The following is a 14,695-nucleotide window of genomic DNA, read 5'->3' as shown; positions in this document are numbered from 1 at the left end:
TTGGGTGTTGAAAATGCTTTTTGTTGATTAACAGCACATGCATTTTATGATTTCCCAAATCAGAAAATCCACAAGTAGAGCTTGATAACAATCAAAAAGAAAGCAAAAGGAAACGAGTGGAAATAGAAAATCAGAAGTCAAAAAGAAAGAAACCAAATGAATATTCAGTAAGTCCAGTAAAGATAAATGGGAAGCCAGAAGAACTTGACAAAAGAAACAACTCTTTTGAGAAAAAGCTAGGTTCTTCCAAAGGTATATTTTCTAAAATGTCTCGGAAGAAACAAACTGCTTTGAGTACACCGCGTAAAGTGAAAACAGGAGCAGTAGAAGATAATGATATTCTGATCATAGATGGTGACAGAGAGTTTCCAGCAGAAATATCTTCCATTTCTGGTAAATTGGATTTTCTTCCTCTCAACTTAGAACTTGGTTTTTAATCTCTCATTCTTTTTCCGTCTCTGCATTATTTTTTTTAAACATTTATTTTTTACTTGTAGGTAGACACAATACCTTTATTTTATTTTTATGTGGTGCTGAGGATTGAAACCAGTGCCTCACGCATACCAGGCGAGTGCTCTACCTCTGAGCCACATCATCATCATCATTATTTTCATTATTATTATTATTATTGGTACTGGGATTGAACCTGGAGAACGTTTAACCACTAAGCCACATCCCAGCCCTTTTTATTTTTCATTTTGAGACATGATCTCACTAGGTAGTTCAGGGCCTAAGTTGCTGAGGCTGGCTTTGAACTGGGATCTTCCTACGTCAGCTTCCATGGCTGTTCAGATTACAGTCATGCACCATCAAATCCAGCCATTTTCCCCTCTCTCAAAAATTTTTTTTGAACTAGGCGCAGTGGTGCACCCTTGTAATCCCAATGACTCGGGAGTTCAAAGCCATCCTCAGGAATGGTGAAGTGCTTAACAACTCGCTGAGACCCTGTCTCTAAATTAAATAAAATACAAAATAGGGCTGGAGATGTGGCTCAGTAGTTGAGTGCCCCCAAGTTCAATCTCCATTACCAAAAAAAAAAAAAAAAAATTTTGTTTTCCTTTTTTAAAATTTTGAGCTGGGTTCTTGCTATGTTACCAGGCTGGGCTCGAACTCAAGATCCTCCTGTTTTAGCCTTCCTTTTTTTTTTTTTTTTAATGTTTATTTTAGTTGTAGGTGACCTTTATGTTATTTTTATGTGTTGCAGAGGATGGAACCCAGAACCTCACATAAAGGCGAGTGCTTTACCACTGAACCACAATCCCAGCCCTGTTTTAGCCTTTTTAGTAGCTGGGACTGTGGGCAGACACCACCATTCCTTACCACCCTTTCTTTTAATGTACATCTATTGCAACTTTTAAACAATTTATGTCCAACGTATTCCTTTGAATTCATCCATTTTATATAAATTTTATGTATAATTTAATATTTGGTATTGCAAGTCACCAGTCTTTTTTTTTTTCCTGTGGTGCTGGGGATTGAATTAATATTTAGTTTTTCTATTAGGAGTATAGCATTTGTCTTTTTATACTGATTGACGTCATATGGTGTTTTAAATATTTTCATTGGTCAAAAGAAACCACAAATGCTGCCTTTGTTCTATAGATTGTTGGGTTTTATAAAAATTATTTTTAATAGTCATATTTCTTGATTGGTTGTTAAATTTTAAGATGTACTTCTTTATACCTTTCATGAGATTTTATGGTGGTTAGGTTTGGGGTTTTTAGTACCAGAGAATAAATCCAGAGGAGCTTAACCCCAGAGTCACATCCCCAGCCCTTTTTATATTTTATTTTGAGACATGGTTGCACTGAGTTGCCTAAGGCCTAACCAATTTGCTGAGGCTGGCTTTGAACTGTGATCTTCCTGCCTTAGGCCCCAGTGCTGCTGGGATTGCAGACCTGCATGCCCACTGAGTGCAGTAGTTAGTTTTTTTGTTACTGTTGTTGCTTTTTCTCCCCCCCCCCAGGGGGTTGGATTTGGTGTAGAAAATTTTAAAGTAATGTTTAAGTTTTTAAAATTACATTTTTGGCATTTTATAAATGTAAATTTTTTACAAATATGTATTATTTCATTATAAAAAATGTAAATGTCTAAGAATATATGCTTATGTCAAGGAGTGAATACTATCTTAGCTTTTTCTTTTCTGCTTTAGATTCTGGAACTGAAGACATGCTTTGGACAGAAAAGTATCAGCCTCAGAATGCCAGTGAACTCATAGGCAATGAGTTAGCTATAAAAAAGTTACATAGGTTGGTGAAATTTTTAAAGCATTAAAAATTTTATAAATTTAGTGTTCAGTTAAATCTAAAAGTTAGAAATTACAAACTAACATACTAAATGGGAAACATCATTTAAAAAAAAAAAAGAATTTTAAGTGAAGTTTCTCTCTTCTCATATTTCCACTGCCCAAAGTTACTGCTATTAAAACTTATTTTTATAATATCTAAAGTTTAAGAGATGTTGATATTCTGTGAATTTTCTTTCTATTAATATACTTTATGACAGTTGGTTGAAAGACTGGAAGAGAAGAGCTGAACTGGAAGAAAGACAGAATTTGAAGGGAAAAAGAGAGGAGAAACAGGAAGGTATTTGACTCATTTTTTTTCTTCTTAACTGAACATTTTTTTAGAGTTAAATTAGCTCGGGATGGGCATGTGGCTCAAGCGGTAGCGCACTTGCCTGGCATGCGTGTGGCCCGGGTTCGATCCTCAGCACCACATACAAACAAAGATGTTGTGTCCGCTGAAAACTGTGATCCAGTTAAAAAAAAATAACTTAAAAAATAAATAAATAAATAAATATTAAAATTCTCTCTCTTTAAAAAAAAAAAGAGTTAAATTAGCTCAAACATTTTTATGTAATTTTAAAATTAGTATATAATATTTGGCTTAACTTTTATAAATTCATTTTCCAGTATTTATTGTCAAGAAATTTGAGGGGACTGGGGTTGTGGCTCAGTGGTAAAGTGCTCGCCTAGCATGCATGAGGCACTGAGTTCGATCCTTAGCACCACATAAATGTAAAATAAAGATATTATGTTCACTTAAACCTAAAAAGTAAATATTTAAAAAAAAAAGAAATTTGGGGTGTTTGATTATTGGGTTTCATGAGATAGAATTGCTGTCTAAACAATTAATCATTTTATATGTTTTTGAATACTTTTTCAGATTTGTCAGATAGCAAAGACTTTAAAGGCAGTTCAGATGATGAGGAAGAGAGTCGTCTTTGCAATACTGTTCTTATAACAGGGCCAACAGGAGTGGGAAAAACTGCTGCAGTGTATGCTTGTGCTCAGGAGCTTGGATTCAAGGTTAGTAGGTGCAGTGGAAGAATGTTAATGTTAATAAGTAACCTTGACCTAAAAGAAAACATAAAGTATTCTGCCATTTTCTCATTTATTCTTCTAGATATTTGAAGTAAATGCCTCTTCCCAGCGCAGTGGTAGACAGATTCTGTCTCAGCTGAAGGAAGCTACTCAGTCCCATCAAGTAGACAAGCAAGGTGTAAACTCACAAAAACCCTGCTTTTTTAATAGCTACAACATAGGCAAGTCACCAAGTAAGTAAATTATTTTTCTTAAGGTATAGCCTTTTGAGAAAAGTAAAACCTGAGAAAATCGTTTTTAATTGTCAACATTTTGCCTTTTTTTTTTTTTTTTCCATAACTGGGGTATAGAATCTAGTAGTATTCCCAAATTTTTTTTTTTAGTTTATATTTGAGACAGGGTCTAGCTAAATTACCCATGCTGACCTTCAACTTGGGATCCTCCTGCCTCAGTCTCCTGAGTAGCTGGGATAGCACCATGCCTTCCTTGCCATTCATTTTAAATCTTTTCTTGCATATTAACATGTTTTATTTTGTTTTTTCCCCTGGACTATTTTAAAACAAAATAAATCTGAGGGACTTCATATAATTTTACCCACATATACTTTCTGTTTTCCTAAATATTTATTTTTTTGTAGTTATAGTAAGACACATTACCTTTAATTAATTAATTAATCAATCAATCAATTTTTTTGTGTGTGGTGCTGAGGATCAAACCCAGGGCCTCACACATGTGAGGCGAAGCTTTCTACTACTGAGCCATAACCCCAACCCACCCCCCCCTCGCCCCAACACATATGCTTTTAACCAATAAAGACTTTTTGAAAAGCATATCAATAGTATCATAATCAGGTCTAACAAAATGCAATATATTACTTAATATCCTCTAATATACTGATTTTAGTTTCCTGTTGTTCACATTGTTTGTTCAAATCAGGATCCAAACAAGGTTTATATCTTATATTTAGTGGTTTTTTTTTTTTTTTAAATCTCCTTAACAATTCCCTGACCCATTATTTTCATGTTGTTTATATGTTGAACAGCCTGTCATTTGCCATAGAATTTCTCGTAGTTTGGACTTGGCAAACTACGAGACCTCACACTGTCAGTTAACATTTTCCTCTTCCCTGTATTTCTTATAAATTGGTGGTTAGGTAGTGGGGCTTGATTAGATTCAAGTCTGTTTTGTGTGTGGCATATGTGAATAGGTAGGCTTCTACTTCTTATGACATAGCAGCAGAACACACATCCTTCTTAGTGATATGGAGAGTAATCAATGAATTCAAGTATTTTCATTCTGACCCATATACCATAACCTCCCTTACCTTTAGTTAATGGTACTTTAGACCCACTAATGATCTTTGTCTAATGGAATAATTATTGTTAGGGATTTTAAAATGATGATATTGTAATTATCTCAGCCTTTTTGCATTTATTAGTGGGAATTCTGAGAAGCACTATTCTTTGTAAACTATTTGGATACTTTAAAATATAGTTCATAGATATAAACTATATTTTAAAATGGTTCTTTTTTATTTTTCTGTACTGGGGATTGAACTCGGGGGTGTTTTATCACTGAGGTACATCCCCAACTCCCTTTAAAAAAAATTATAATTCTGTCCATCGACAGAATGCCTTTATTTTATTTGTTTATTTATGTATTGTGCTAAGAATCAAACTGAACCCAGTTCCTCACACAGATGCTAGGCAAGTGCAAAAATAAGTAAATAAAATAAAGGTAATGTGTCTATCTACAACTAAAAAGAAAAAGAAAAGAATGTATTTTGATTACTATACATGCATGCAGTGTAACTTTTCATTCTTGTGGTTGTACATGATGTGGAGTTATACAGGTCATATAATTATATATGAACATAAGAAAGTTAGGTCAGATTCATCCTACTTTCTTTCCTATTTCCATTCTCGGTCTCTTCCCCTTCATTCCCCTTTGTCTAATCCAATGAACTTCTCTGCCTCCCCACTTATTATATGTTAGCATCTGCTTATTAGAGAGAACATTGGGCCTTTGGTTTTTTGGGTTGGCTTATTTCACTTAGCATGACAGTCTCCAGTTCCGTCCATTTACTTGCAAATGCTATGGCTGGCTTTGAACTTGCTATCTTTCTGCCTTGGCCTCCCATACCACTGGGATTACAGGCATGTGCCATCATGACCAGCTCTTTCTTTTATTTTCTTGTTCTTAGAGTAATGATATTCTAGCAACCTCCAAATTGACCAAGGAGATTTTTTTTCTTGGGGGAAGAGGGGTTGGTATTACTATGAACTCATGGATTTTAACATACTTAATGTTTTTCAGTCCTTTGTGTTCATTATTCATTGCAGTTTTTAAATTGGTTTCTTTATCACTACGTTTTTTGTTGTTGTTGTTGTTTTTTCTTTTTTGGTACCAAGGATTTAACCCAGGGCACTTCACCACTGAGCTACATCCCAGACTTTTTTTTTTTTTTAATATTTATTTTTTAGGTGTAGATGAATACAACACAATTTTTTTTTTTTTTAATGTGGTGCTGAGGATCGAACCCGGGCCCCGCCCTTGCTAGGCCAGCACTCTACTGCTGAGCCACAATCCCAGCCCCCCAGACCTTTTTTTAATATTTTATTTAGACACAGGGTCTCACTAAGTTGATTAGGGCCTCGTTAAATTGCCGAGGCTGGCTTTGAACTCATAATCCTCCTGCCTCAGCCTTCCTGGCCCCTAGGATTACAGGCATGCACTCCTGTGTCTAGCACTTGTTTTAATTTATTTGATTATGATGCTCGTTGGTGATTTTCCACATATTTTGTTTGTTTGGGGGTGTTGTGATTCTTTGATATATGGGTTGATAGTTTTCAGTAAACTTGGAAAATTTCAACCATTATTTCCCGAAATATAATTTCTGTTTTCCACCTTTGGAAACTTAATTACACATATCTTCGACTACTTGCAGTTGTCTCACAGCTCAGTGATTTTTATTTTCTTGGTAAAGAACCCCCAGGTGCTTTACCACTGACCAATGTCTCCAGTCTTTTTTTTTATATTATTGTTATTTTGAGACAGGGTCTCCCTAAGTTGCTGAGGCTAGCCTGGAACTTTCAATCCTCCTGCCTCAGCCTCTCTAGTCACATCACTGTGCCTGACCTCTCTGATGTTTTGTTCATTTTTTCAATCTTCATCCTCTTTGTGTTTCAGTTTGAATAATTATTACTATTTACTCAAGTTTATAGACCTTTTCTCCTGCAGTATCTAATATGCTTTCAGTGCCATAGTGTAGTTTTCATTTCTGTAATTTTTTTTTTTTTTTTTTTTTTTTTTTGTGGTGCTGGGGATCAAACCCAGGACCTTGTGCATGCAAGGCAAGCATGCTACCACCTGAGCTATATCCTCAGCCCATTTCTGTACTTTTTATTTGGGTCTATTTTACTCTGATGTGTTTCTACTTAACATGTACTCAGTCTTTCCAGTAGTTTTTTTTTTTCATTCTTTTTAAATATACATGACAGTAGAGCACATTTTGACATATTATACATACATAGAATATATGGGTTTTTTTGTTTTTTGTACTGAGGATTGAACCCAAGGTTATTCAGCCACTGAACCACATCCCCAGTCTGTTTTTATTTTTTATTTTGAGACACAGTCCTGCTAATTGCTTAGGGCCTCACTAAGTTTCTGAAGCTGGCTTTGAACATTCCATTTTCCTGCCTCAGCTTCCTGAGTTGCTGGGATTACAGGTTTGTGCCACATAGACATAGAGGTTTTTGAACATAAGGAGTACAATTACAGTAACTATTTTAATATTTTTAATCTATGTATATCTATTATCTGTATTGTCTCTGGTTTGGTTTTTCAATTGATTGTTGTTTTTTCTTTATTATGGATTGTAGTTTTCTATTTCTTTGGATAGAAAAAGAACACATGCTCTGGAATTAATGCCTTGGTGCTTCTGGGGGTAGAGATCAGTAATTAATTTTTTTAACTCTATCCTCCAAAGCATCTTTAGAAATATATATTTCTTGCTTCTAAAGTCAATTTACAATAGGGATAAGCTGAAGTTGAACAATAAAATTTATGTTCTGTTGTCATTTTATCCTCTATCTTCTTCTGACCTCAAGCAAATGTTGAGCAACTCACTAAAGGGATTGTGATCATTACTTGCTTCAAAAATATGTATTTCTTTGGAAAAGAGTGTTTTCCAAATTTTCCGTTTTCCAAATGGTTGGTTTGCCTTCTCTATGTGGGCATAAGTAACAATATAGTGATTTTTTTTACTGTATTGAGCTTTTGAATGTAAGAATGAAAGAAAATTTCTGTATCTTTGATTTTTACCTGATAAGGAGAAATATACAATCTTGCTACCTGTATAGTTTTAGAATGTTTATCCTTAAACACAGTTTGTTTTGTGCAGAAAAATTAAACTCTCCTAAGAAAGTTGTTACTTCACCAAGGAAACTTCCTCCATCATCACCAAAAAATAATGGGCAGAAGCGAGGAATTCCCCCGAAAACTTTGGCAAATTACTTTAAAGTATCTTCCAAGTCCAAAAATAATGAAGAAATAGGAGAACTTCTGGAAAGTAACAAAGGTAAATCATTAAATTGACAAATAAACTTGGCTTTTTATTTTTATTTTTATTTTTTTAGTTGTCAATGGACTTTATTTATATGTGGTGCAGAGAATCAAACCCAGAGCCTTACACATGCTAGGCAAGTGCTGTACCACTGAGCCACAACCCTAGCCCAAACTTGGCATTTTTTAATAATAATGGTTTGGATACATGAAAATATGCAGATATTTCATGAGTTCCTATTGCTGTTATTGAAAGCTGAATTATCCTGAAGGTTCTACATATAGAAGTTCTGTTTCAGTTTTTTTAAAATATATATTTATTTTAGTTATAACGGACCTTTATTTTATTTATATATGGTGCTGAGACTCAAACCCAGGGCCTCACACATGCAAGGCAAGTGCTCTACCCTGTAGCCACAACTTCAGTCCCATTTCAGTTTTGATAAGGATTTCAGATGATGCTTATACTGTGTTTGATTTTACTGGCTATTTACTTGAGGAGCTGTTTCAGGAACCACCTCAAGTTCAAGGGCAATCTATATAACTTTATATGACCATCTCAAAATTTTAAAAAATAATAATGAAAAGGACTGAGGATGTTGCTTAATGGTAAAACACTTGCCTAGTATGTGTAAGCCAAAAATGTTGATTTTTGCCTAAAATAGCAATATTTTATTTATTCAGGAATTAAAAATTCTTTGGAACAGAAGCAAATTACTCAGACTAAATCTGCAAGTGTACCTAATTCAAACGTCAAAGAATTTGGAGCTGAAGAACCCAACAGGAAAAATGCAACATCTCTTATTCTTTTTGAGGAGGTAGGCTTACAGAGGTATAACATTCATGACATCTCAGGGTAAAAATTTCTTTAAAAAGATATTCTCTCTCTCTCTCTCTCATTCCTCCCATGGTGCTGGGGATTGAACTCAGGGTCTTACACAGGCTAGTTAAATGCTCTGTCACTGAGCTCCATCCCCAGCCAATCTATTTGATTAAAGCAAATGAAACTGTTATCTCTTGAATTTTTTTAGGAAGATAATTAATGCAATTCAATGTTACTAATTATTTAATGATCATAGAAATTATTCTGACCTTCATCTATCCCCTTACAGGTGACTGCATTTTTTTGGTTTTAATGTTTAATATTTGATAATCAAAAAAATTATAGTATGATATAAGCTTTCATCATGGGCTGACAATACTTTTTTTTTTTTTTTTTAAGAAAGAGAGAGAATTTTTCAATATTTATTTTCTAGTTTTTGGCGGACACAACATCTTCGTTTTTGTATGTGGTGCTGAGGATCGAACCCGGGTCGCACGCATGCCAGGCGAACGTGCTACCGGTTGAGCCACATCCCCAGCCCCTGACAATACTTTTTTAAAAATTAATAAATTTTGTCTCTCACAGGCGGATAGTATTTTTACTGTGTATACATAATTGAGATCTAGTAAGTATTTTGATACTTGTTAATATTCTAATAAATGGTTTGTAGGTTGATGTCATTTTTGATGAAGATGCTGGTTTTTTGAATGCAATCAAAACATTCATGGCAACAACGAAACGACCTGTAATCCTTACTACAAGTGGTATGTAACAATGATTTTAGTACAAAAAATTACTTTTGGTTAAAATGTTTAGGAAAGCCTCTAATTTTGTTCCTTTAAAAATGAGTTGACTGGTCCACACAGTGAGGTGTACCTATAGTCCCAGCTGCTCTGTAGACTGAGGCAAGTGGATATCTTAAGGATTCTTCAAATTTGAAGGAAAAAAAAAATTGATTTGCAACCTTCAGTAATTAAAAACTATTGTATTATTTCACAAATATCGATGACTTTTTAAAAATATGTACTACATTGGATAACCATGTTGAGTATTAGATATTTAGTAAGCTGACCACAGCCTGGAACACAGATAAATTTATGGATTAGCTAGTGTTACAATAGGAAAAAATATCAGATCATTTTCTTTCTTCCTCATTGTATCTGTAATTAGATCAGCAGACCTCATTTTCTAGTCCTTTCTACAGTTACTTAACATTGAATTTAAGCACCTTATGACACTTCTAATATGGATTATTGCACATTTTAGCTAAAGTAAGCTATCATCAATCTAACAGAATCTCCTTTCTCATGAATTAGCATTGCATAGTTTTCAAAACTCGTACAATTTCCTTTCTTTTAAAAAAAATTACAAATATTATATTTTCATTTTTGTCTAACATTTTTCATTGCATTATTCAGGAGACTAGCTCTGCCATAGACTTCTAGGAAAATGTGTATGTTTTAGATTTTACCTACAAATTGATGGCCCATTTAACAGTGATTGTGTTCTAAAAATATTTATAAAAATCCTGTTCATCATAAGGTGGTAGTTTAATTAAAAGATCATAATTACTTTAGGTCAAGATGGAAAGTTAGTTCCATAAGGATCAGTGATGTGCATGGTATTATTGTTTAGTAGACTCCCCTTACCTGCTGAGGATACTTCCAAGACCCCCAGTGGATACCTGAAATATCAAGTAGCACCGAGCCCTATATAATAAGTTAAATTTATAAGTAAGCACAGTAACAGATTAACAACAAAGAATCAATTAGAATAATTACAACAATATACTGTAAAAAATTATTCTTTGGACTTTGGGACCATTATTAAGTAAAATAAGAGTTATTTGAATGCAAGCGCTGTGATAGCCACAAAAATCAATTTGATAACCAAGAACTAAATGACTGTCAGGAGGGAAGCATATACAGCATGGGTATACCTAATGAAGTGATGATTCATCTCAAGCAGGATAGCTTGAGATTTCATCACATTACTCATCATGTCATGAAAATTTAAAATTTATGAATTGTTTAGTTTTACAGTTTTCTACTTAATATCTTTGGATCATCGTTGACTGTAAGTAACTGAAACTGCAGAAAGCAAAACCATGGCTAAGGATAGACTACTGTACTTTCATTATTAATGAAATGTTTAATATTTTGATAGACAAGTATAACTGGGAAAAGTTACTTAATGGTGTTAATGTTTAATTTTTTTTTTTTTTCCTGTAGATCCAACATTTAGTTTACTGTTTGATGGCTGCTTTGAAGAAATCAATTTCAGTACTCCTTCTCTGGTAAGTTTTGAATTTTGATGATCATAGATTATACACCATAATTATGTGAAAAGTGGTATCTTATTAAATTTAGATATCATAATTTAAAAATGTGTTTGCTAAGGGATATATTACAACTTTTGTTAGTTTTAGGGAACTTCTGGCTTTTTTTTTCCTTAAAAAAATATTTCTAAAAAATAATTAAATTTTTTCTGTATTCAAATGTTCATTTGGGTTACCCCCCCTAATAATAGTACCTAATTAAGGGAAAACATGAATATAGTTGAAATTTGAACTTTTCTTAGATGTACTGTTCAATGAATGTTAACATATGTAAAAGCCCCCAAAAATCATCACTGAGATCAAAATATACAACACTTCCATCACCTTCTAAACTTCCTAATGGCCTTCTGGTCAGCATGACCTTCCCCACTAGAAGTAACCATTATTCCTTTTCTGGTTTTCTTCACTGATGAACATTGCACTTTGTTTATTTTTTCTTTTAACCTTTGGGAAAAAAAATTCTTTAATTTTAAAATGACATACATTGAATTGACTTCTTTGGGTGTTATGTTCTATGATCTTTAATACCTATATAGATTCATGAAACCATCACTACAATTTGGATACAGAATAATTCTCTCACCCCATAAAACTTCTTCATGTTAATGTCTATTAATTGAGATTAGTTTTGAAATTTCAAATAATAGGAAACAAACATAAAGCACCCTTTTGTATCTAGCTTCTTTCATTCAACACCAGGTTTTTTGGATTCATCCATACTGTTCTGTTTGTGGAATTGTTGAGTCATATGCAGTAGGTATTTGTTTAATTGTTTTTAGTCTGCCAGATAAACCAGGTGCAAAGGTATGTATCTCTAATGCTAGCAACTCAGGAGGCTGAGGCAGAGGATGGCAAGGCCAGCCTGGGCAACTTAGCAAGATCCTGTCTCAAAACAAAAATTAAATAGGGCTTGGGATATTACATAATGGTTGAATACCCTGTTTTTAATTCCAGTGCTGCCAAAAAAAAAAAAAAAGAATCTGCCAAATAGGTCTGTGCATGAGAATTGCTGTTATCAGTCTTTTTTTAACTTTAGCCACAATGATGTTATTCATCTGTGTTTGTGTTCATGTGGTTTTTGTTAATTACTTTATTGAAAAATAATTTACATAATAATAAAATTTACTCAGTCTAATTGTATGGTTCAATGAGTTTGACAAAATGTAGCTATAGGACATGTGCATCAAGATTTGAACATATTTTAAGTGTGGTGTGGTAACATACATCAAGAAATTCTAGCTATTTGGGAGGTCTGTGAATTCTGGGCCAATTTGGACAACACAGTGAGACCATGACTTTAAAAAAAGGAACAAAAGTCCTTTTGAAATAGGATTTCTGTTAGAGAGTGAATGTAAATGTCAGCACACATTGAAGAGTCAGTCACAAGAATGTACTTGGGAAAATATGTAGGAAAATAGATATCAATATATAAGTTAGGAGATCAGACAAAGTATAAAGTGAGTGATAGGATTAGAAATATTTTCAACAGGGCTGGGGATGTGGCTCAAGCAGTAACGAGCTCGCCTGGCATGCCCAGGGCCCTGGGTTCATCCTCAGCACCACATAAAAATAAAGATGTTGTGTCCACCGAAAACTGAAAAATAAATACTAAAAAAAAAAAAAATTCTCTCTCTCCTCTCTCTCTCTCTCTCTAAAAAAAAAAGAAAAGAAATATTTTCAACAGGGGGGTGGTTGAATATATAATCTTAGGAAGAAACGAATATGTAGTTACCAATAGGATTGAAATTTGAAAGCATTAGGCAACGTAGACATGGATGTTTTTAGTAATCCATGCTCTCCTTAAATTTAGGCTTTGATAGAATCTTAAATGTGAGCTTTGCATTAAAAAAAATAATAAAAAAATAAAATAAAAAAAGGAACAAAATGAACATCACCTCAAAGATTCCATTGTGTTTAGACCCTTCCCCTACTCCTAAGCCCTGTTAACTACAGTCTGTTTTTCTGTCACTGTAGTTATGCTTATTATAGAATTTAATGTAAGTGAAATCTTTTTCTTTTTCTTTTTTTTTTTTAAACCAGGGATGGAATCCAGGGGCACTTAACCACTGAGCCACATCCTTAGCCATTTTTTTTTTTTTTTAAAGAGAGAGTGAGAGAGAGGAGAGTGAGAGAATTTTTTAATATTTATTTTTTAGTTTTCGGCGGACACAACATCTTTGTATGTGGTGCTGAGGATCGAACCCGGGCCGCACGCACGCCAGGCAAGCGCGCTACCGCTTGAGCCACATCCCCAGCCCCCTCAGCCATTTTTATATTTTATTTTGAGATAGGGTCTCACTAAGTTACTAAGGCTGGCTTTGAATTTGTGATCCTCCTGTTTGGCCTCTCAAGCCTCTAGGATTACAGGAATGTCATTGTGCCTGGCTGGAATCTTGTAGTATGTAATAGTTGGTGTTTATTCATCATAAAACTTTTTTTAAAATATTTAGTCATGTAATGTGTCTGTTCTTTTTTTTTTTTCTTCTTTTAAATTAGCAGTGTTCTATCATATGGATGTACCTCAGTGTGTTTATCATTTCACCTGTTGATAGACATATGGGTTATTTCTAATGAAGTCATTTTTAAAAAATTTTTTAATTGTAGATGGACATGACTTTATTTTATTTATTTTTATGTGATGCTGAGGATCAAATCCAGTGTCTCAATGTGCTAGGCAAGTGCTCTACCACTGAGCCACAACCCCAGCCCCCAAATTTGCTTTTTATGGAATTGTTCTAGCTATTGTATGTCTTATTCATTTCTCTCTATTAATTTTAGAAACAGCTTGTCAACTTTATAGTTTATTCTAGGTATTGCATTAAACTTACAGATCAATTTTGGTAAAACTGACATTAAACAATATTGAGTCTTCTGATTCATGAAGGGAGGTGTTAATTTCTATAAGCAAGGTTTTATAATTTTAATTGTACACACTTTGCACATATTTTGTTAAATTGAGTCCTTGGTGTATCAGTTTCTGTTACTATAAGGAAATATCTGAAGCTGTGTAATTTTATAAAGAAAGGAGGTTTAATTTAGCTCCCAAATATGGAGGTCCAATGGAATAGTGCCAGCTTCTGCTCAGCTCTTGTGAAGGCCTCATTGAAGATGGCACCACAATGACCGGAGCACCTGAGCTATATCAAATAGCTCCTGCAATGTGGAGAAAAAAATCAACAGAGTAAACAGTATAGAGTGGAAATAAATTTATCAACTATCTAAAAAGGGCTTAAGAGCCAAACCATAAGGAATTCCTACAACTCAATACCAAAATAAACAACCAGGTTTTTAAAATGAGCCAGTGACTTGAATAAACATTTCTCCAAAAAATACATATGGCCAACAGGTATATGAAAAGATGTTGATTATCACTAATCATTAGGGAAATGCAGATTAAACCACAATATGATATCATCTCATACCTGTTAGGATGGCCATTAGCCTTTCTACTACTTATTATTCAATCATTTGATGAGGGAAAAACATTAAAACTTGATCTTTGATTATAGATTTATATATATATAAATATATATTAATTTTTTTAGTTGTTGATGGACTTTTATTTATTTATTTATATGTGGTGCTGAGGTTCGAACCCAGTGCCTCACACATGCTAGGCAAGCGCTCTACCACTGAGCCACGA

General features: G+C 33.8%; 1 protein-coding gene across 3 annotated transcripts in view; it reads left to right on the top strand.

Annotated features, from left to right (window-relative positions):
• The window catches only part of Atad5 (ATPase family AAA domain containing 5), a 67,240-nt gene that overhangs the window by 35,520 nt on the left and 17,025 nt on the right, over positions 1 to 14,695 (top strand). For all 3 annotated transcript variants that reach the window (XM_040269147.2, XM_021728070.3, XM_078042493.1), the window contains 9 exons: positions 64 to 393; positions 2,153 to 2,249; positions 2,506 to 2,585; positions 3,168 to 3,310; positions 3,408 to 3,558; positions 7,731 to 7,907; positions 8,576 to 8,709; positions 9,385 to 9,478; positions 10,946 to 11,010. In XM_040269147.2, the coding sequence (XP_040125081.2) occupies positions 64 to 393; positions 2,153 to 2,249; positions 2,506 to 2,585; positions 3,168 to 3,310; positions 3,408 to 3,558; positions 7,731 to 7,907; positions 8,576 to 8,709; positions 9,385 to 9,478; positions 10,946 to 11,010 (1,271 nt within the window). The remainder of the gene's footprint in view (positions 1 to 63; positions 394 to 2,152; positions 2,250 to 2,505; positions 2,586 to 3,167; positions 3,311 to 3,407; positions 3,559 to 7,730; positions 7,908 to 8,575; positions 8,710 to 9,384; positions 9,479 to 10,945; positions 11,011 to 14,695) is intronic.

The sequence above is a fragment of the Ictidomys tridecemlineatus genome, chromosome 3 (genome assembly GCF_052094955.1).
Source record: "Ictidomys tridecemlineatus isolate mIctTri1 chromosome 3, mIctTri1.hap1, whole genome shotgun sequence".
In the NCBI taxonomy this organism is placed as follows: Eukaryota; Metazoa; Chordata; class Mammalia; order Rodentia; family Sciuridae; genus Ictidomys; species Ictidomys tridecemlineatus.
This window is presented reverse-complemented; position numbering and strand designations above follow the sequence as displayed.